Source organism: Limulus polyphemus, unplaced genomic scaffold (assembly GCF_000517525.1).
Source record: "Limulus polyphemus unplaced genomic scaffold, Limulus_polyphemus-2.1.2 Scaffold3362, whole genome shotgun sequence".
In the NCBI taxonomy this organism is placed as follows: Eukaryota; Metazoa; Arthropoda; class Merostomata; order Xiphosura; family Limulidae; genus Limulus; species Limulus polyphemus.
Window position 1 is genome coordinate 59657 of NW_013668972.1, and position 16036 is coordinate 75692.

A 16036-nucleotide genomic window follows, 5' to 3' on the forward strand; every position below is an offset into this window, starting at 1 on the left:
CATCAAAGGCGCTCGCATCATAACAATTATTATGACATATCATATAACGTATAGGGAACTGTTTGGTTAATTAGTCAAACCAAACGACACAGGGTTTCTTATTAAAAAATAAAACATAGCTCAACACATTCGCGCTAAAATAATTTTTAATATCTAATTCCCTGAGCATGTTAGAACAACTGTTTTAGATGTATTTAGAAGTAAACTCAAATAATGCTGCAGAGAAAATATGAATTTTTCAAAAATTGGAAATTTTATAAATAAATATTACAAAGAGATAAATAAATATGACTCAGAGTAAAGGACTACATGATATTGTTTTTATTAATATCGTAAATTGATTCAATACTAGTATACAGACTAGAAATTTAATTCATCAAAAGGACGAACCAAGCGGAGAGAAATTACAAGTTTTTCTTTACATCCGTTCCATTCAGCCCTTCCAGCTTGTGGATCTACCTGATGAGGAAGGTGTAAACCAAGTCTAAAAGTCTTGGTAGAACAGTTTACGAATGACTTTGTCACGTCCAGTTTGATTTCTTCAATTGACTGTGTTCCAGGCAAGTGAATTCTGATCACCATATCTTCACAGCTGACTGAGCTTGGCCCTTTGTTTCCCATCTGAGAAAATAAATCATAGTATAGACGCAATGAAAGAGTGATTAAGCACGCCTTAGACAGAAATTTAAGTTTTGATTTGTATATAGATAGCATGAATGTAATCATTCCAGTTTTAAAAGCTCACACAGATACAATACAACATTTGCCAAAAGCAATTTTCGAAAACTCATGTACCATCTGTGACATAACCTGTAAAGCAACTTGGAAAACAACAAAACAAAAATGGTTTGCTTCAAAATGTTTGCACAGATTACATAAATGGTTATCTGCACATAACCATCCCTAATTCTAAACTGATAGAGTAGAGAGAAATCATAATCCATCACCAACTCTGACCGAATAGTGGGATTTGACCATCATTCTTATAACGCACCTACAAACCCAAAATGACGAACTATTTTCTGTGGCAACACGAACAATAAATCCTAATATTCACAATCCGATAATGATAAATAGGTCACTCCCGGCCTCAGTAAAACGAACAAGAAATATTTACTTTTTAACGATTCAGTTTAACACATTTTTAAAAATGTTTCGAATGTACACTGCTGATCTGTAATAATGTCTCTGATAAAATCAGTATGAATATTGACACATAACTACATACTTTGCAAAAGTTATTTTGAAAATACTAATGATTTGTTATTGTGCAGCAATATTATTTTTTTTGTAATCTTTGGGAAATCAAATGCGAAATATTGGGCGTAATAATACTTTATGAGAAATTGTAGCATTAAATTATTTATGTAGTACATATAGAAATGAAGCAGGGGGGGGGGGGCAGTAGAGAGAGAGAGCCAGGGCAATAACTGTAAGCATTTTTAATAGTTTGAACGCTTCGAAATTATTCATATACATATTCCATCATTACAAATCTATGAGAAAAATCAATAAGAACAATCTTCAACATACAAGAAATATAAAACACATAAATTTGCAAAGTAATAGGACATTATAATAATCATGGCAAATGTGATTTAAAAAACATTCTTGATTGCAGAAGATTTTTTACTTACACTATTTACAGATTTCGTATCATAGAGGTGTGGACCTAGGCCAAATTGTTGTGTTAAACTTAGGCCCAACAGACAAAATAAATCTGAATTTATATTGTTATACCCGCCTTTTTTCACATAGAGGTGTAAAGAACTAAGCTGAGAAGACTAGGAAGAGTAACTATTTGCAGTCAACATTATATTAAATAATAATATTAGTGAAATTAAAAGAGAAGAAAGTGAACCGATAAAATAAAGTTAGCTTAAATGAAATCTACGTTATGTTTAAGATACCTGAAGATAGACATCCTCTGTTGTAACCTGTTGTTTATATAAAATATCATATGAAGGCTTCTGTCTTTTATCATCATGACCGTTTAGCACAGACTCTTCAATTATACCATTTTTATTTTTTGATATTTCGCGTGTTTCAGATTCATTACACTCTGGTAAACCAATTGAATCTGGACCAAAGTGAGACGATATAAGACCAACGTTTTTCCCACTTGCAAGTTTAGGCTTGAACTCATCATCACTATCACTCTTTGAAGGTGTAAGAAGCTCTGCTAACTGTTGAATTTGAAAATAATTCTCTTCAAAAGTTGTCATTATAGTAATATATTCCTTATTAAGCTAACTTAGATTAACTTTAATGAAAATGAATTTAAAAAATCACTTGATTTGTCTTGGCTAGTTGATGGTTATATGGCCAGTCTTTTGCCTAAAGAATAAAGTTGAGACGTTACGTTAGCTGTTGATGAAATATTCGAATCATAGTCCGTTTCCATGCAGTACTGAAGTATACGTTTAACATACTTTGTTTACAACACTGTTGCTAAGATACAGAGCACTAGCGACATCGCACGAATTATGTTATCTGTAAAGCGTCCAGTATCTGTATGTTTAGAGTTCCATGTATTGTGAAAACGTAAGGATATTTACAAAGACACAAGTTAATTCGTATTGAATTATGGAAACATACATTTCATGGTAATATTGTTTTATATCGTTTGTTTCCTATGCAAGTGACATCTTTAAATATTGACCATATTTTTATAATAAAATTAAACATTCGGTGTGGAGGAAAATAAGAAAGTTGATTTTTTATAGTTTATATACTTTTTGAAATGCGTTATCCACAGTTTCGTCAAATCCTGTTTTTCAATATTTTATCTCGTCGAAACGTTTTAATGCGATGTGTGTATATATTCGTTTGCTGATTACTAAACCTTTCAATTGTCACTAAAAAGAGGAAATATTGTAATCCATTTCTGTATAACAAATAAAAGTTTCAAGCTATAACGATACAGAGCACACACTTGAGTATGTATGTAGATAGTGAAATAGATCCGTGTACGTTTCAGATATAATATTCAAATACACACGTATATATATATATATATATATATATATACAATAGTACTGTCTGTTGTATGTTCGTGTAACTTCTTCGCATGGTGTGGAAGGATCTCGGTATGGAGGTTCATTAGGTACATGCGGGGGTGTATAAAAATTTCCGTTTTGCGGGTTTTATGGGCATTTTTGCCTTTTTTAACCACTAATTCGCTTCCTGTAGATGGATCTTCATCAAATTTTGTATGGAGTTTCATTGGGTCCATACGGAGATACACGCGGTTTTACATTTTGTGTTTTGCAGTTTTTATGGGAGTTTTTCCGTTTTTTACAATTACGTATAAGCTAAGCAACTTTTCATGTCCTAAGATAACCTTTTATTAATCATTAATTTACATAACTTCCGTCCAAGGGACAGGTACACCACCTAATGTATATATATATATATATTATTATTATTATTTTCGCTGTTTACCACAAGAGCGGCAAGACTGAGTGTTCTTTGCTGTGTCCATGTGGCTTCGGAAGTTAAACCTTGTTGTATTTAGTAACGGGCTGTGTCTGAAGTATTGGATGTTATATCAACCACACATATTTCAGTTACGTAAAGATTAGTAAAACAATATTTTGGAAACTAACTAAGAGCTCTTGAGTAAAAATGGCTGATGTTGAAGAGAAATTGAGTAAAAAGTAAGTACACGAACAAATTAAAATGTTTATATTCTACGTAGATGGCATTCAAATTCCAATGTTGAAGTTCGACTTTCAAACTCAGTTTAATTTTTTTGAGTACGAAAATTTCACTTAGCTTCAAGTTCATCTTTCAGATTCAACTTTCAAGAACATGCTGGTGCTAACAGTAGTACTATAATACTAATAATGCACTTTTTGAAGGCCATAGATAGGCCTAAATAAAATGTTTTTAACTGTGTACTAGTTTAACGTTGAATGTTATTTATGATTTTAACTTTATAGACAAGTGCCAAAATACTATAATTAGTTTAAATTTAATTTTAAATAAGATACTACTATTACTATTAGTATTACTAGTAGTAGTACTCACTAGTAGTGTAACTAAAAGTACTGTTACAGTGTTAAGTATCTTAGTAATTGGTTTTTTATTAATATGTTCTTTTACGTTTCACAACACAGGCTAGAGTATTTAGTTTAAAGCCCAACCTTTTATTTTTTAGGAAATCTTCGCTTTCCCTTATAAACTCGCATAGTGTCGTCTTCGACTGCTACCAATGAAAATTCATTTTGTTAGGTTAGGTTCCAGTTTTATATTTCTGTCTTTTTCCAACTCTTGTGTCATCTTGTCCTTTTATTATTAATATTATCTTAAGAATACAGCACAGAGAGGTTTTTTATCTTCTTGTACTCCCATATAACCTATAGGTTCTAAATTTCAGTAAGATCACCTTTCTTTCCTCCAGTAAAATTAGAGTTAATACTAATAGATCTTAGCCTAGTCATATTCCTATAACTTGTAGTATAACCTTTCTATCCTAGTTTCATCCTAATAGCCCTCCTCTTAACCTTTTCAGATAAGAACATCTTAAAAAAGGAGACTAAAACTGTATACAGTATTCCATGTGAGACCTAACTAGTGATTTATATAGAAGTAATTATCTCTTTTAAGTTGTAAAATCAACATCTCCATAAATACACCCTAAGATTCCATTAGCTTTACTATTACTATTAGCAACAGAGCACTGCCATGATGGCTAGAATGACTTAGACACCACTATGCCAAGATGATTTTCTTTACTCACACAATTGAGTGAGTTCCTATTTATAGTAAGTATGTGACTTAAGTTATAACCTAAGTTCATTATCTTGCACTTTCTATGGTTAATAGTCATTTTACAAATATCTGTCATACTTAGCAATCGATCCAAGTCATTCTGTAGTACCTCAACATCTTCAATACAACTAGAAATACTGAAAGGTTTAATGTCATTGACAAACTTTAATTATAATTCTTTATCAACATAATTAATGTAAATAAAAAGTAAAAGCTCAAGTAGTAACCCTGTAGGTAGTACAAGTAACTTGTTGTTGATTCCCAACAGTTTATGTTAACACTGAAACCATCTGTCTTTCCTTATTTAGAGCTTTAAATGATTGCTTGGTACTTTACTTTTTCCATGATAATAATAATAATTGTATATGCATCAGATGTTGTCTTAATACCTTTTCACCATATGAATTTAGCTTATTCTATTTTTACTTTATGTTATGGATACAGTTTGAAAATGACCACTTTACTTCAAATACCTTTTATTTATAAAAAATTTAAGTCATTAGCATTTCTTAACAAAAACAAAATCTTGCTTGGTTAATTGGTCTATTACGTCATATACATGTAAAGTAGTAGTTGGCATTTACTATAAAGTAAATTGGAAGTGAAAGCTGATGTTGAAATGAGACATTGTAACTTCTCATGGACCAGTTTTTAAAAATTTTGGGTGTCATTAGCTTGAATTTAGATTTCAGTTACAGACTGAACTGCATCAAATTTTTGTTTTTATTATTTAAAGAGGAATTCAAGCAACATTTAGCAGTTTAGTGTCTAATACACTACATTGGCTTAAGCATGGTTCTGCATTATTTAACATACTTTTAATTGTTATATTTAAATTCAAAGTCTCTCTGCTTTGATAGGAGTGTCTTTAGATTTCAGAAACATTCATCGATGTAGACTTCATGCAATGTTACACAGAAGTATCCAAACTTTGTTCTCCATGGGCTGCCATGGTATGCCAAAATGTCTCTTTATGTGTCCAAGACTGTGGTTTTCTGCCAGTGCTTATTTTTCTTCACCAGCCAAGGAGGTTCCAGAGAGGTTGGTCAGATCATAACAGAATGGATACAAGTCATTAAAAATTTGAAAAAGTATTTGTTATTACATGTAGATCATACAAACAATTGATTGAATAAAAGCTAGAACTGGTTCATGTTTAGTGTTCCTTTAAAAACACACTCACTACAAGCTTAAGTATTAGTCATCTTATATAATGATAGCCAAAGCTGTAAGAACTGAATGAATCTTTCTAAAGTAACCTTAAGAGCATAGAGCACAATTTCTATTGATAATATCAATATATTATTATTGAAAATAATTATTGAATTATTTTTGTTTTGCAATATATTTTTTAGTATGTATTTACAAACTTATTGTTAAGTATTGTAGTAATTTAAGTATGCAAGTAGCACAGAGTTAAACATTGTTTCCTGAATTGTTTAACTTCTAGTGAATTGAAGAGAAGACTTAAAGCTGAACAGAAAGCCAAAGAGAAAGCAGAGAAGGAGCAACAACGACAAGCCCAGCAGCAAGAACAAGAAAAGAAACAAAGTAAAGAGGAAGAAATTACAGATCCTAATGTGAGTTAAGTTTAATGGGATGTACATTTTCTTGGTTGTAATAAAACTAACAAAATTTTTCCATTACACCCTTGCAAGCTTCTCTTATAATCTTGATAGGTCAATAGACAGTGAATATATGCCTATTTTTAAAAGGTGTGATAAAAGTTGACTGGAAATAGATCAGTTAGTTTTCAGTAGTGATAATAATTCTAGAAAAGTAATAAAAGAAGCAATGTGAAATCACCCAACCACATGAAATCCATTTAATTAGTTTTTCTTAGCCCTTATTAATACTATTTTCTTAGATAATCTTCTGTGTGATAACTTATCATAAACTATTTGAAATCCCAAGTATGTCGAGTTTACACCATTTTCATTATCTAGATGATAAGCAATATAAAATTTAAAAAAATTCAAAACTAAACTTCACTTTAGTGATTCTATGTTGGCTCTTATCATATTTCAATAAATGGTTTTGCAAATCTCTTATCAGACTTTCTAGAATTTTTTCTCACTCCAGTAGTAAAGCTTATAATTTCATCAGGGATAAGTACAAGGGCCTTTGCTTATTCTTTATTTGTTATCATAGAGTTGGTGGACTATATATAGGGATGGCCAAATACTCAATAGGCATAATACAGATATCTATGTTAAGAAATCAACAATGATAGTGTGTTTTACTTTAAAAGATAATTCCACTCACTTTCATTTGTTTCTCTACCCAACAAGGCAAGAAACCTTCACTAGGATACGAAACTAGAAAGTGACCCACCAAATTGTTCATCTTTTTTGCTTTTTGTTTCAGTTGGAATAACTTACAACTACATTATCACTAACATCAGTTTAAACCTAAGTCCACTCTGTGTGTTTCTGGGCAGTACACAATGGCATCGCTTAGTCATAATAACTTGTAATAATTTTAAAAATCATAATTCTAGTGTAAACAATATTATCATTACCCCCTCCAAAATTTGCTTTTTTACAGAAATCTGGTGTTCCTTTAAAACGTACAGGGTAAAACTGGAATTATCAGCCAATAACAGATGGACATTAGATGACTGTAACATGCAGAATACTCAATGCTTTGTACACTACACAGTTGGTGTCTTTATATCATGTATGAAGTGAAGGAGTAAAAAAAAATCAGTGCACATAATATTAAGTTTTATTACACACATTACATAAACTATCAGTTAGGGGAAAAAACATCACAAAACAAGTAATAAAAAAAAGATTTTGTAAATGTAAAATGATGTAGGAATGGCAGTGCCAAAAATAATGCAAAGGAGAATATAGGAATGATACAGCTATATGTGGATCATCCCTAAATGACTTTCAATATTAAAATTTAATGTTACACTGTAAAATGCATACTTGACTTTAGTATTACTGCAGTTGGAAGTTATATATTGGTATGCAGTTTGTTTATAATAATATGGTTATGTCAGGGTAGGCATCAATGAAGTGTAACTAAGAGCCTAGGAAACAAGGAAAACGAAGTTGAGTCAAAACGTGTCTTAATTATTACAGACTCTCAATATGAAGTTGGTTCAATTGACTGACCTCATAACCATTTTGTACACATGCATTTTACAGTGTAACATTAGCTTTTAATATTGAAAGTCATGTAGGGATGATCTATGTATTGTTGTATCATCCCTATATTCTTGTTTGCATTCTTTTTGACATTGCCATCCATACGTCATTTTACAGTTACAAAATGGTTTTTATTACTTGCTGATAGAGGCATAATTAATAAACTAGTAGCTTGCTAATGATATTAAACTCATGGGTATTTCTAACTGTATTGAGAATGTTGAAGTACTAAAGAATGACTTGAATCAGTTAGTATATTGGAAAAATGCTTGGCAAATAACCTTTAATATGGTAATTGCAAGGCAATGCATTTGTGATACATTTTGGATCACATATTTAATACAGATGGGAACCTATTCAATAGCCTGACTGAAGAGAAGGATCTTGCCATAGTAGTAAAGCTAGTAGAATTTTAGTGTGTACTTATAGATATATTGATTACAAGTCAAAATAGCAAATAACCTCTTTATACAAATCACTAGTTAGGCTGCACTTGGCATATTGTGTACAGTTTTGGTTTCTTTATGTAACAAAGCGTATTGACATGTTGGAAAGGGGTTCACATGGGCTAAGTTCCAGCTAAGACTAGTGTTATTTTTCTAATGGTTTTGCATGGTTAGCTTAAAGAAGGAATTACATTTTGCAGTAGTGGAATCTGGCACCCTATAAGAATGGTAGGACAAGGTAGCACAAACATAAATTTTGGCAGGATAAGTATCATCTTCAACTTGGACAGTTTCAATTTTCTAACAGGGTGATTGGCCTTGGAAATGGGAGGACTTTAGATGTGTGAATGCAATAAATTTGAAGGAAGGCTTGATAAACATTTACATAATCATGACTGGACTTGAAATCTGTATTTCTAACATAACATTAAAGGACAGCAAGATCTATTTGATCCTATCAACTAAATTAAACTATGCCCTTAAAAAAAACATTAAAGCCCATCCTTATCATTTCAATACTTATCACACTTTCTCGTAAATCCCTTTAAATTAACTGCATCCACCACATCTGAAGGCAACCCATTCCAGAGGCCAACCACCTTGTAACAAAAATAAAACTGTCCCCTAGACTTACCATTTTCACTAGTAAGTATAAACAAAAGATGATGCATCAGCACTGTCAATCCCTTTAACAACGTTAAACACCTCAATCAGATACCTCTTTGTTTTTCAAGTTTCTTTTGAAATATTTACCTATCTTCAGTTCCTTATGTGATAATATTTCTATCCCAGATATCATCCTAGTAACCCTTTTTTAGACCTTTTTCAATAACTTGATGTCCTTTCTTAGGTAAGGAGTCCAAGACTGAACACAATACTTCAAATTGTGGCCTAACCAGTAACCTATACAGTGACATTATAACCTCTTTAGACATGTATCCAGTATTTCTGTAGATACAACCTAAAATTCTCTTTGCCCTACCACTGGATTAGCACATTGCTTGGATGGCTTAAGAGACTGGACAACCAGAACACATTATCTTTTTCTTCTTTAACAATGTTAAGGTTATTCCCATCAAAATTATACTTACATTTCAAATTGTGACAGCCCAAATGCATTACCTTGCATTTATTATAATTAAAAGCCATTTGTCATTCATTTGCCCAGCTCATCCAGTAATCCAAATCTTTTTGTAAAGGAGCATCCTCCTTACAGCCAGCAACACTCAAAACTTTAATGTTGTCAGGAAATTTTTGTAAGGTAGTAGCATCCTTCTCACAGCCAGCAACATCCAAAGCTTTAATGTAATCAGCAAATATAAATAATGTATTGATCGTTCCTTCATCTATGCCATTGATGTAAATCAAAAAGAGCAAAAGTTCTAACACTGAACCTGAAGTACCCCATTTGTAACATTAATCCAGTTTAATTGAACTCCATTTATAACAACCTTCTGCAATCTTCCATCAAGCCAGTTTTCAATCCAATAATCCAACCTATCCTCCAAATCTAGAGAGATAACCTTTAAAACAAACCTTTTATGTGGCACCTTGTTAAATGCTTTCTGAAAATCCAGATATACCACATCCACACCTATGTTCTCATCTACACAAGCAGTAACCTTTTCAAAGAATATCAAAAGATTAGTAAGGCACGGTTTTTCCTCTAGTGAAACCATGCTGACTATTCAACAAAATTTTAAGCTTTGTTAAATGACTTTGCAAAGCATCTTTCCTCAGACTTGAAAAATGGAATAATTTTAGCCAACCCTCAATCTTCTGACACATGCCCACTATTCGAGGACTTTGAAAAATTAGTAGCAAGTGGCTAATATGTCCAGTCCTTAACCTTCTTCAAAATTGTTGGGTAAATATCTGGCTCAAATGCTTTATCATTCTTTAAACTTTCCAATTTTTCTTAACAAGCTCAGAATTAATGAGATCATCTTGTTCAACCTTGTTTCCATCTAGCGACTGTAGAGGTTGAGGAATATTGCATAAATCTTCATTAGTAAAAACTAAAGAAAAAGTAGAATTTAATAACCCAGCCATCCCATAATCATCAGATATTAGCTTTCTGGTGTCAACCTTCAAAAACCCTGCTCCCATCCTAATATTTTGCCTATCCTTAATGTATTTGAAGAAATCAGTACTAGTTATTTTTACATTTTCAATCAGTTTTTTTTATACAGTTTTTTGATTTCCTAATTTCCCATTTCACCAACTGTCTTGAACTTCTTTAGTCCTCCAAATCTCCCACCACTACAGTGAATTTAAACTTCTTGTACTTATAATGCTTTTCTTTAATTCTGTCCTTTATATACTTTGTGAGTATTTTCAAAATTTGTCCACATTTAATCAGTATCTCCAACTAATTCATTTGCTCAATTCACAACAAATAATTCTTGTCATCTTTTCAAAATTAGTTTTTTTGAAACTTAGAACAAAACTCTCATAGTTCCTAATCTCCATATGTGGCAAAACATCAAACCTAGTTGAGCAATGATCATTTACATCCAGATGTTCCCCAACTTCAACTCTAGTAACCATTTCTATATTAGAAGTTATCAATATATCTAAAACAGCATTGTTCTTAGTAGGTTCCCTAATCAATTGTTGGAGAAAACCATCCTGAACTGTTTCTAAAAACCAGTCTTCCCTCATGATTTCATTCTAACATTTCCCAATCTATATGTCTGAAATAAAAATCTCCTATAATTATATCCTCATTAACAGTTGAATTCATCCCCCAGTGGAACAGCAGTAAGTTTGAACTTACAATGCTAATATCCATGGTTTGATTCCCTGTGGTGGACACAGCAGATAGTTCAATGTGATTTTGCTCTTAGAACAAACAAACAGTTGAATTTTTTATCTCCCTTTAGAGTTTCTCATCTGTTAATCTGTAACAAATTCCAACTAAGAGGCTTCTTCCATTAACAGAAACCCAAATAGATTCAATCTCATTGCCATTAGCTTTGAAATCAACTTTAACATGCTGTAACTCACATTTTACATATGAAGCCTCTTCTCCCCCTTTTTAATATTGTATCCCTATTAAACAACCTATGACCCTATAATTCAAAGAAATTCCTTTCATCATAAATGTCTGCATTTAGCCAGGTTCCAATTATTCCATTATATCAAAAGCTGCTGTTCCTACCAGTGCTCTCAAGTTAATTATTTTATTTCTTATATTTCTAGTATTACAATAATAATAGTGTAGTCTACTATTAAAACTACCTCTGTATTTTGTTCCAAACACTATACCCCTCTCTATGGCTTATTTTACCAAAACAAATACTCACCTTTTTACACATAATAACTTCTTTCCTCTTGAGTTCGCGCATTCTACAAGAGAGATTTGCAAGCCACCATTTTTTTTCCTGACATGTTTTGGGTTTGCTGAGATTTATGACTTTTTCATTTTCAATTTTCATGTGATTGAGTTCCATTATACCTAATATGAATTCATAATTTAATGTGAACTCTTTTTCTGTTTATGTGAGTGAAGAACTTACACTGAACAAATTACCAACAAATCTGTAGAAGATGTGATGACCATCTCTATCATGTTATGGGGTCCATTATGCAGCCACAACCCTCTGCTTTGGTCACATTCACTTTCCTTCTTCTTCTTTTCATACTGAGGAACATCCTCAGTTTTTCTCAGGCTTTCAAAATCTTGCTACTTAGGTATATACAGATCTTTCTCTCACTCTCATCTCCTTTGACTCTTTCCATTCTCTAATATCACAATTTTATGTTATTCTTCTCTCCTCAGATATAGCTGTGCATATCAATTCCTCTTTAGATTATCTTTGTTACTTATGCCTCATACCCCTCACATGACTGACTTGTGTTTTTGCATGTGGTCACTCAGACTTCCCATTCCTTGACACTTAGTCTTTGGAGTAAGTCTTGTCTTTTTGGACAGCGGATTCATTATTGGTTGTTCCCTATCTAGTGCACAAGTTTCCAATCTTTGAGCCTTTTTCAATACTCTTTTCAAGTGCCTCTTCTCCATTCACCATTCCACTGATGACTTTTCTGGGGAAACTAAAGCACTCCTATTCTCTACAATAGCCTATTCCACTTCCTCTGCTCTTTCTCTTTGCACTGGGCTCCTTTGTTGTTAGGACATTTTGGGAAGAAATATCCTACTTTCTGTGGGACTTTCATTTTGCATATTTCTTCACTTGGAGGTTTTTGGTGGTATCTTTGATTCCCTTGAATCATAGGCTGAAGCTGCCCATTACCAATCTTCCCATACTTCCTTAGTTTCCCTTTGCCCCAGCCTCATCCTTCTACTTCTATCCCTCACCCTGTCCCTTCTCATATGCTCCATGCTATATATGCAAAGGATACAGTTGGCAAACAGGATTTCAAGGGAGCTAAGAAAGGAAATAGGGTTAAAAGCTTGGAAAATAATGCACTTAGGGGCAAGGATGGGCTTGGGTTTAGGCTAAGCAACTGATTCCAAGCACTTGCTAGTGATGAAGGGGAACAGTTAAGGGAAGCAACTGGGATCACAAGGGATGACAGTATAAAGGATAGGGAAGTTATAGTTGTAGGTGACTCTGTAGTTAGTCATGTAGATAGAGTAGTATGTGGAGAATATAGGGGCCAAGAATGCACTTATACTACATAGGTGCAGGGGTACAGGATATAACTGATGGGACCAGAGATATATTTATGGGTGCTAGTAGCAATGCAGTTATTGTGGTACATGTTGGGGGCTACTGTAAGGTAAGATGGATCTGAGGAGCTTATTGATAAGTATGAAATATTAATGAGGACATTTAAAGAAAAGGGTTATAGCTTGATTTTGTTGGGAATATTGCCAATAATATATTGTGGGAATAGATGCTAAGTAGATCACTAGGATTGAATGCTAGGCTGAGATAAATATGTAGGGATGAGCAAAATAGGCTGGTTGGATTTGTGGGATAATTTTAATTGGAAAGTTAATCTTTTTGGAATGGATGTCTTACACTTAAACAAGTCAGGGGCTGTTAACTGTGCTGTAATGGTAGATTTAAACTAGGGCTAGACAGAGGTGAGGGCTTTGATATTAGTAAAAAAGGAAATATAATTGACAGGAAAACATGTACAACAGGCATAAAACATGAACATCAATTTAAAATCTATGATTAATTGTTGTTATTGCAATGCTAGGAGTATTAGAAATAAAACTGATGAGCTCAAAGCAGTTGTGGAAACTGAGGATTTTGATATTATTCATATCACTGAGACATTGTTGGATTTGAGCAATTTTGATGAGAGAAATGTTTTTGAAACACCGGGTTACAGATTATTTATTAGAGATCGAGTATTGAAATAAGGTGGAGGTGTAGCTTTATATGTGAGGAGTGAATTGCATCCTATTGAGTTATAGCATATTAAAGAAAATAGCACTGAGGTTGAGTCAGTTTGGGTTAGTGGATATAAAGGGAAAAGTCGTGTAATTGGGATTTGTTATAGACCAACAGGTCAGAATGTGAAAGTTAATAAGAAACAGTATGATGAGATCAGAATGGTAGCTGAAAAAGATGTTGTTATTATGGGAGATTTTAATTTCAGGGGTATTTATTGGAAAAATTTTGAGTCTAACAGTGAGGGGGAATAGGTTTTTGATAATTGTTCAGGATACTTTTATACACCATCTGGTGATGGAACCTACAAGAGAGGATGCTATATTTTATGTTAGCATCTGATGTGAATATCATAGACAGAGTTGTGGTTGTTGAGGATTTAAGTACAAGCCATTGCACTATTAGGTTTGGGATTTGACTACATGTAGAATTGATAAAGAATAGTACCCTGATTCCAAATTTCAGGAAAGCCAATTTTGATGGAATGAGACATGATCTGGCTTCTGTAAATTGTACTAAAGAGGTGGGAGGGGATCTTGAACAGATGTGGGAAGCATTTAGGGAAAAATTGATATGTATACAGAACATGCATATTCCCTACAGAAACAAAAGGGCAATGGAGCAGAGCAGGACAGTATGGTTTAGTAAGGGTTTAAGAGATGATATTAGGGATAAACATAATAAATTCAAGAAATTTAAAGTTACTGGAAATAATGACTTGGGGACTATAGAAAATTAAAAGAGCTGGTTAAAATGGAAGGTAAAAAGGGCAAAAACTGTATATGAAAGAGGGTTGGCTGAGAGAGTTAAACAATAAGGAATTACTTATGCATATGATGAGTAAGCAAAATGTCAGGATGGGGATTGGGATTCTTAAAAATGATAGTGGCAAGCTAATCTCAGAAGATTATGAGATCGTAAACTTGTTAAATTATATATTCTTTTCAGATTTTACGAAGGAAGATATTATTCCTCAACCAGAGCACTTCATGTATGGGGAAGATACATTTCAAATGTTTATGTTCAGTAAAACTTTATATTTTATCTGTTATTTTCTTTACCCTAACTTTATAAAAGGTAGGTCAATGTGACTGACCTAGCAACCACCAAAAAAAACAAATCAAAATAAATCTAAATTACCTTTTTTTTTTTTTTCTTCTAGAATGACTTCAAATTATAACATGAAACTATGTTCGTTTATCCTAAGTTGCTATAAACTCATAACAGTATACATGTATTTATACTTACATTTTATTGTTTATTGCCCTTTCAATTGTGTCTAGCTACAATTTGCATGTTATAAGTTGTAATTCATTTGGAGGATATGGAGCTCATGTTACGCTATCAAATTACATTACCCACTAGCTACTTGTGTGTGTGTGCCTCATGAAACATTTTTATTATATTATTTATTTTATCCAATCTAATCTTAACTAACCTAGAGATTTGATGACACTTAACCCTACTTTTTTATACTAATGGTAGTAATGCAGTAAATAATTTTTATTTAACTAAATAATGCATCAAAGAACATAGCATAATAACATGCAAAAAGCAGACAATTTTCCTTAACTATCAATTTTTCTGTCTTTCTAACTATGCGATAAAAACTGTTACAAATTCATTGAAGCTAGTTGTTATCTTATCCATAGGAACAAAGCTTGTACTAACTGAGAAATTGACAATTCTCTTTAAGAAAACAATGTAATGTAATATTTTATTTGATAGATGAAAACATTGGTTTTCTATAGGTTACACATAATATAGTATTATATAGTATTAAGAGAGAGCTATTAACAAATTCTGAAAAAGAGGATGTGACAGGTGGGTGTAGCAAGAGGGGTCTGATTTTCTATTTGATGCCTCAGTAACCAAACAAGATTGAAGGCTATACAAAGTATGGTTTGTCTGAGTAATGACAATTGTATATTCAGTAATTTACATTAAATTTTTTATTCATTGAAGGGGTGGTGAATAAAATAAAGAAAGGATGCATAGAGAAAACATGTCAAATTTCTCACACTAGGGGAAAATCAGGATTTTTTTAAATATTGCTTCATAAATTTAAGAACTTAAAACTTGTATACTATTAATATATGAACTATTACCGTATTTTTCGGATTATAAGACACACCCTTATTTTGAAGACAAAGTTTTGGGGGGAAAAAAGCTACAGTTGCATTTGAAAGATTTTTATTAAACAAAAATTCAATTTGATACTTTAAAAATTAGTATATATTGTTCTAAACACAAAAGAGCTCAAAATATCGAAATAAGAAAA

The 16036-nt window shown here is 32.4% G+C and overlaps 2 protein-coding genes across 3 annotated transcripts in view; one reads left to right on the top strand and one right to left on the bottom strand.

Moving 5' to 3' along the window:
• Positions 1 to 360: 360 nt before the first annotated feature.
• LOC106469222 (protein PIH1D3-like) lies at positions 361 to 2373 on the bottom strand. The gene is made up of 2 exons (XM_022397675.1): positions 1911 to 2373; positions 361 to 621 (listed from the first exon to the last, which is right to left on the bottom strand). Exons 1-2 carry the CDS (start codon positions 2223 to 2225, stop codon positions 361 to 363), a joined length of 576 nt encoding a protein of 191 aa, XP_022253383.1. The 5' UTR covers positions 2226 to 2373.
• Positions 2374 to 3464: 1091 nt separating this feature from the next.
• The window catches only part of LOC106469221 (lysine--tRNA ligase-like), a 45616-nt gene continuing 33044 nt past the window's right edge, over positions 3465 to 16036 (top strand). Inside the window, exons 1-3 of one of the 2 annotated variants that reach the window (XM_013929688.2) lie at positions 3467 to 3659; positions 5649 to 5817; positions 6227 to 6356. In XM_013929688.2, the coding sequence (XP_013785142.1) occupies positions 5684 to 5817; positions 6227 to 6356 (264 nt within the window). In that variant the 5' untranslated portion in view covers positions 3467 to 3659; positions 5649 to 5683. Of the gene's footprint in view, positions 3660 to 5648; positions 5818 to 6226; positions 6357 to 16036 lie in introns of both variants that reach the window. The other variant, XM_013929691.2, reaches the window with a different exon arrangement.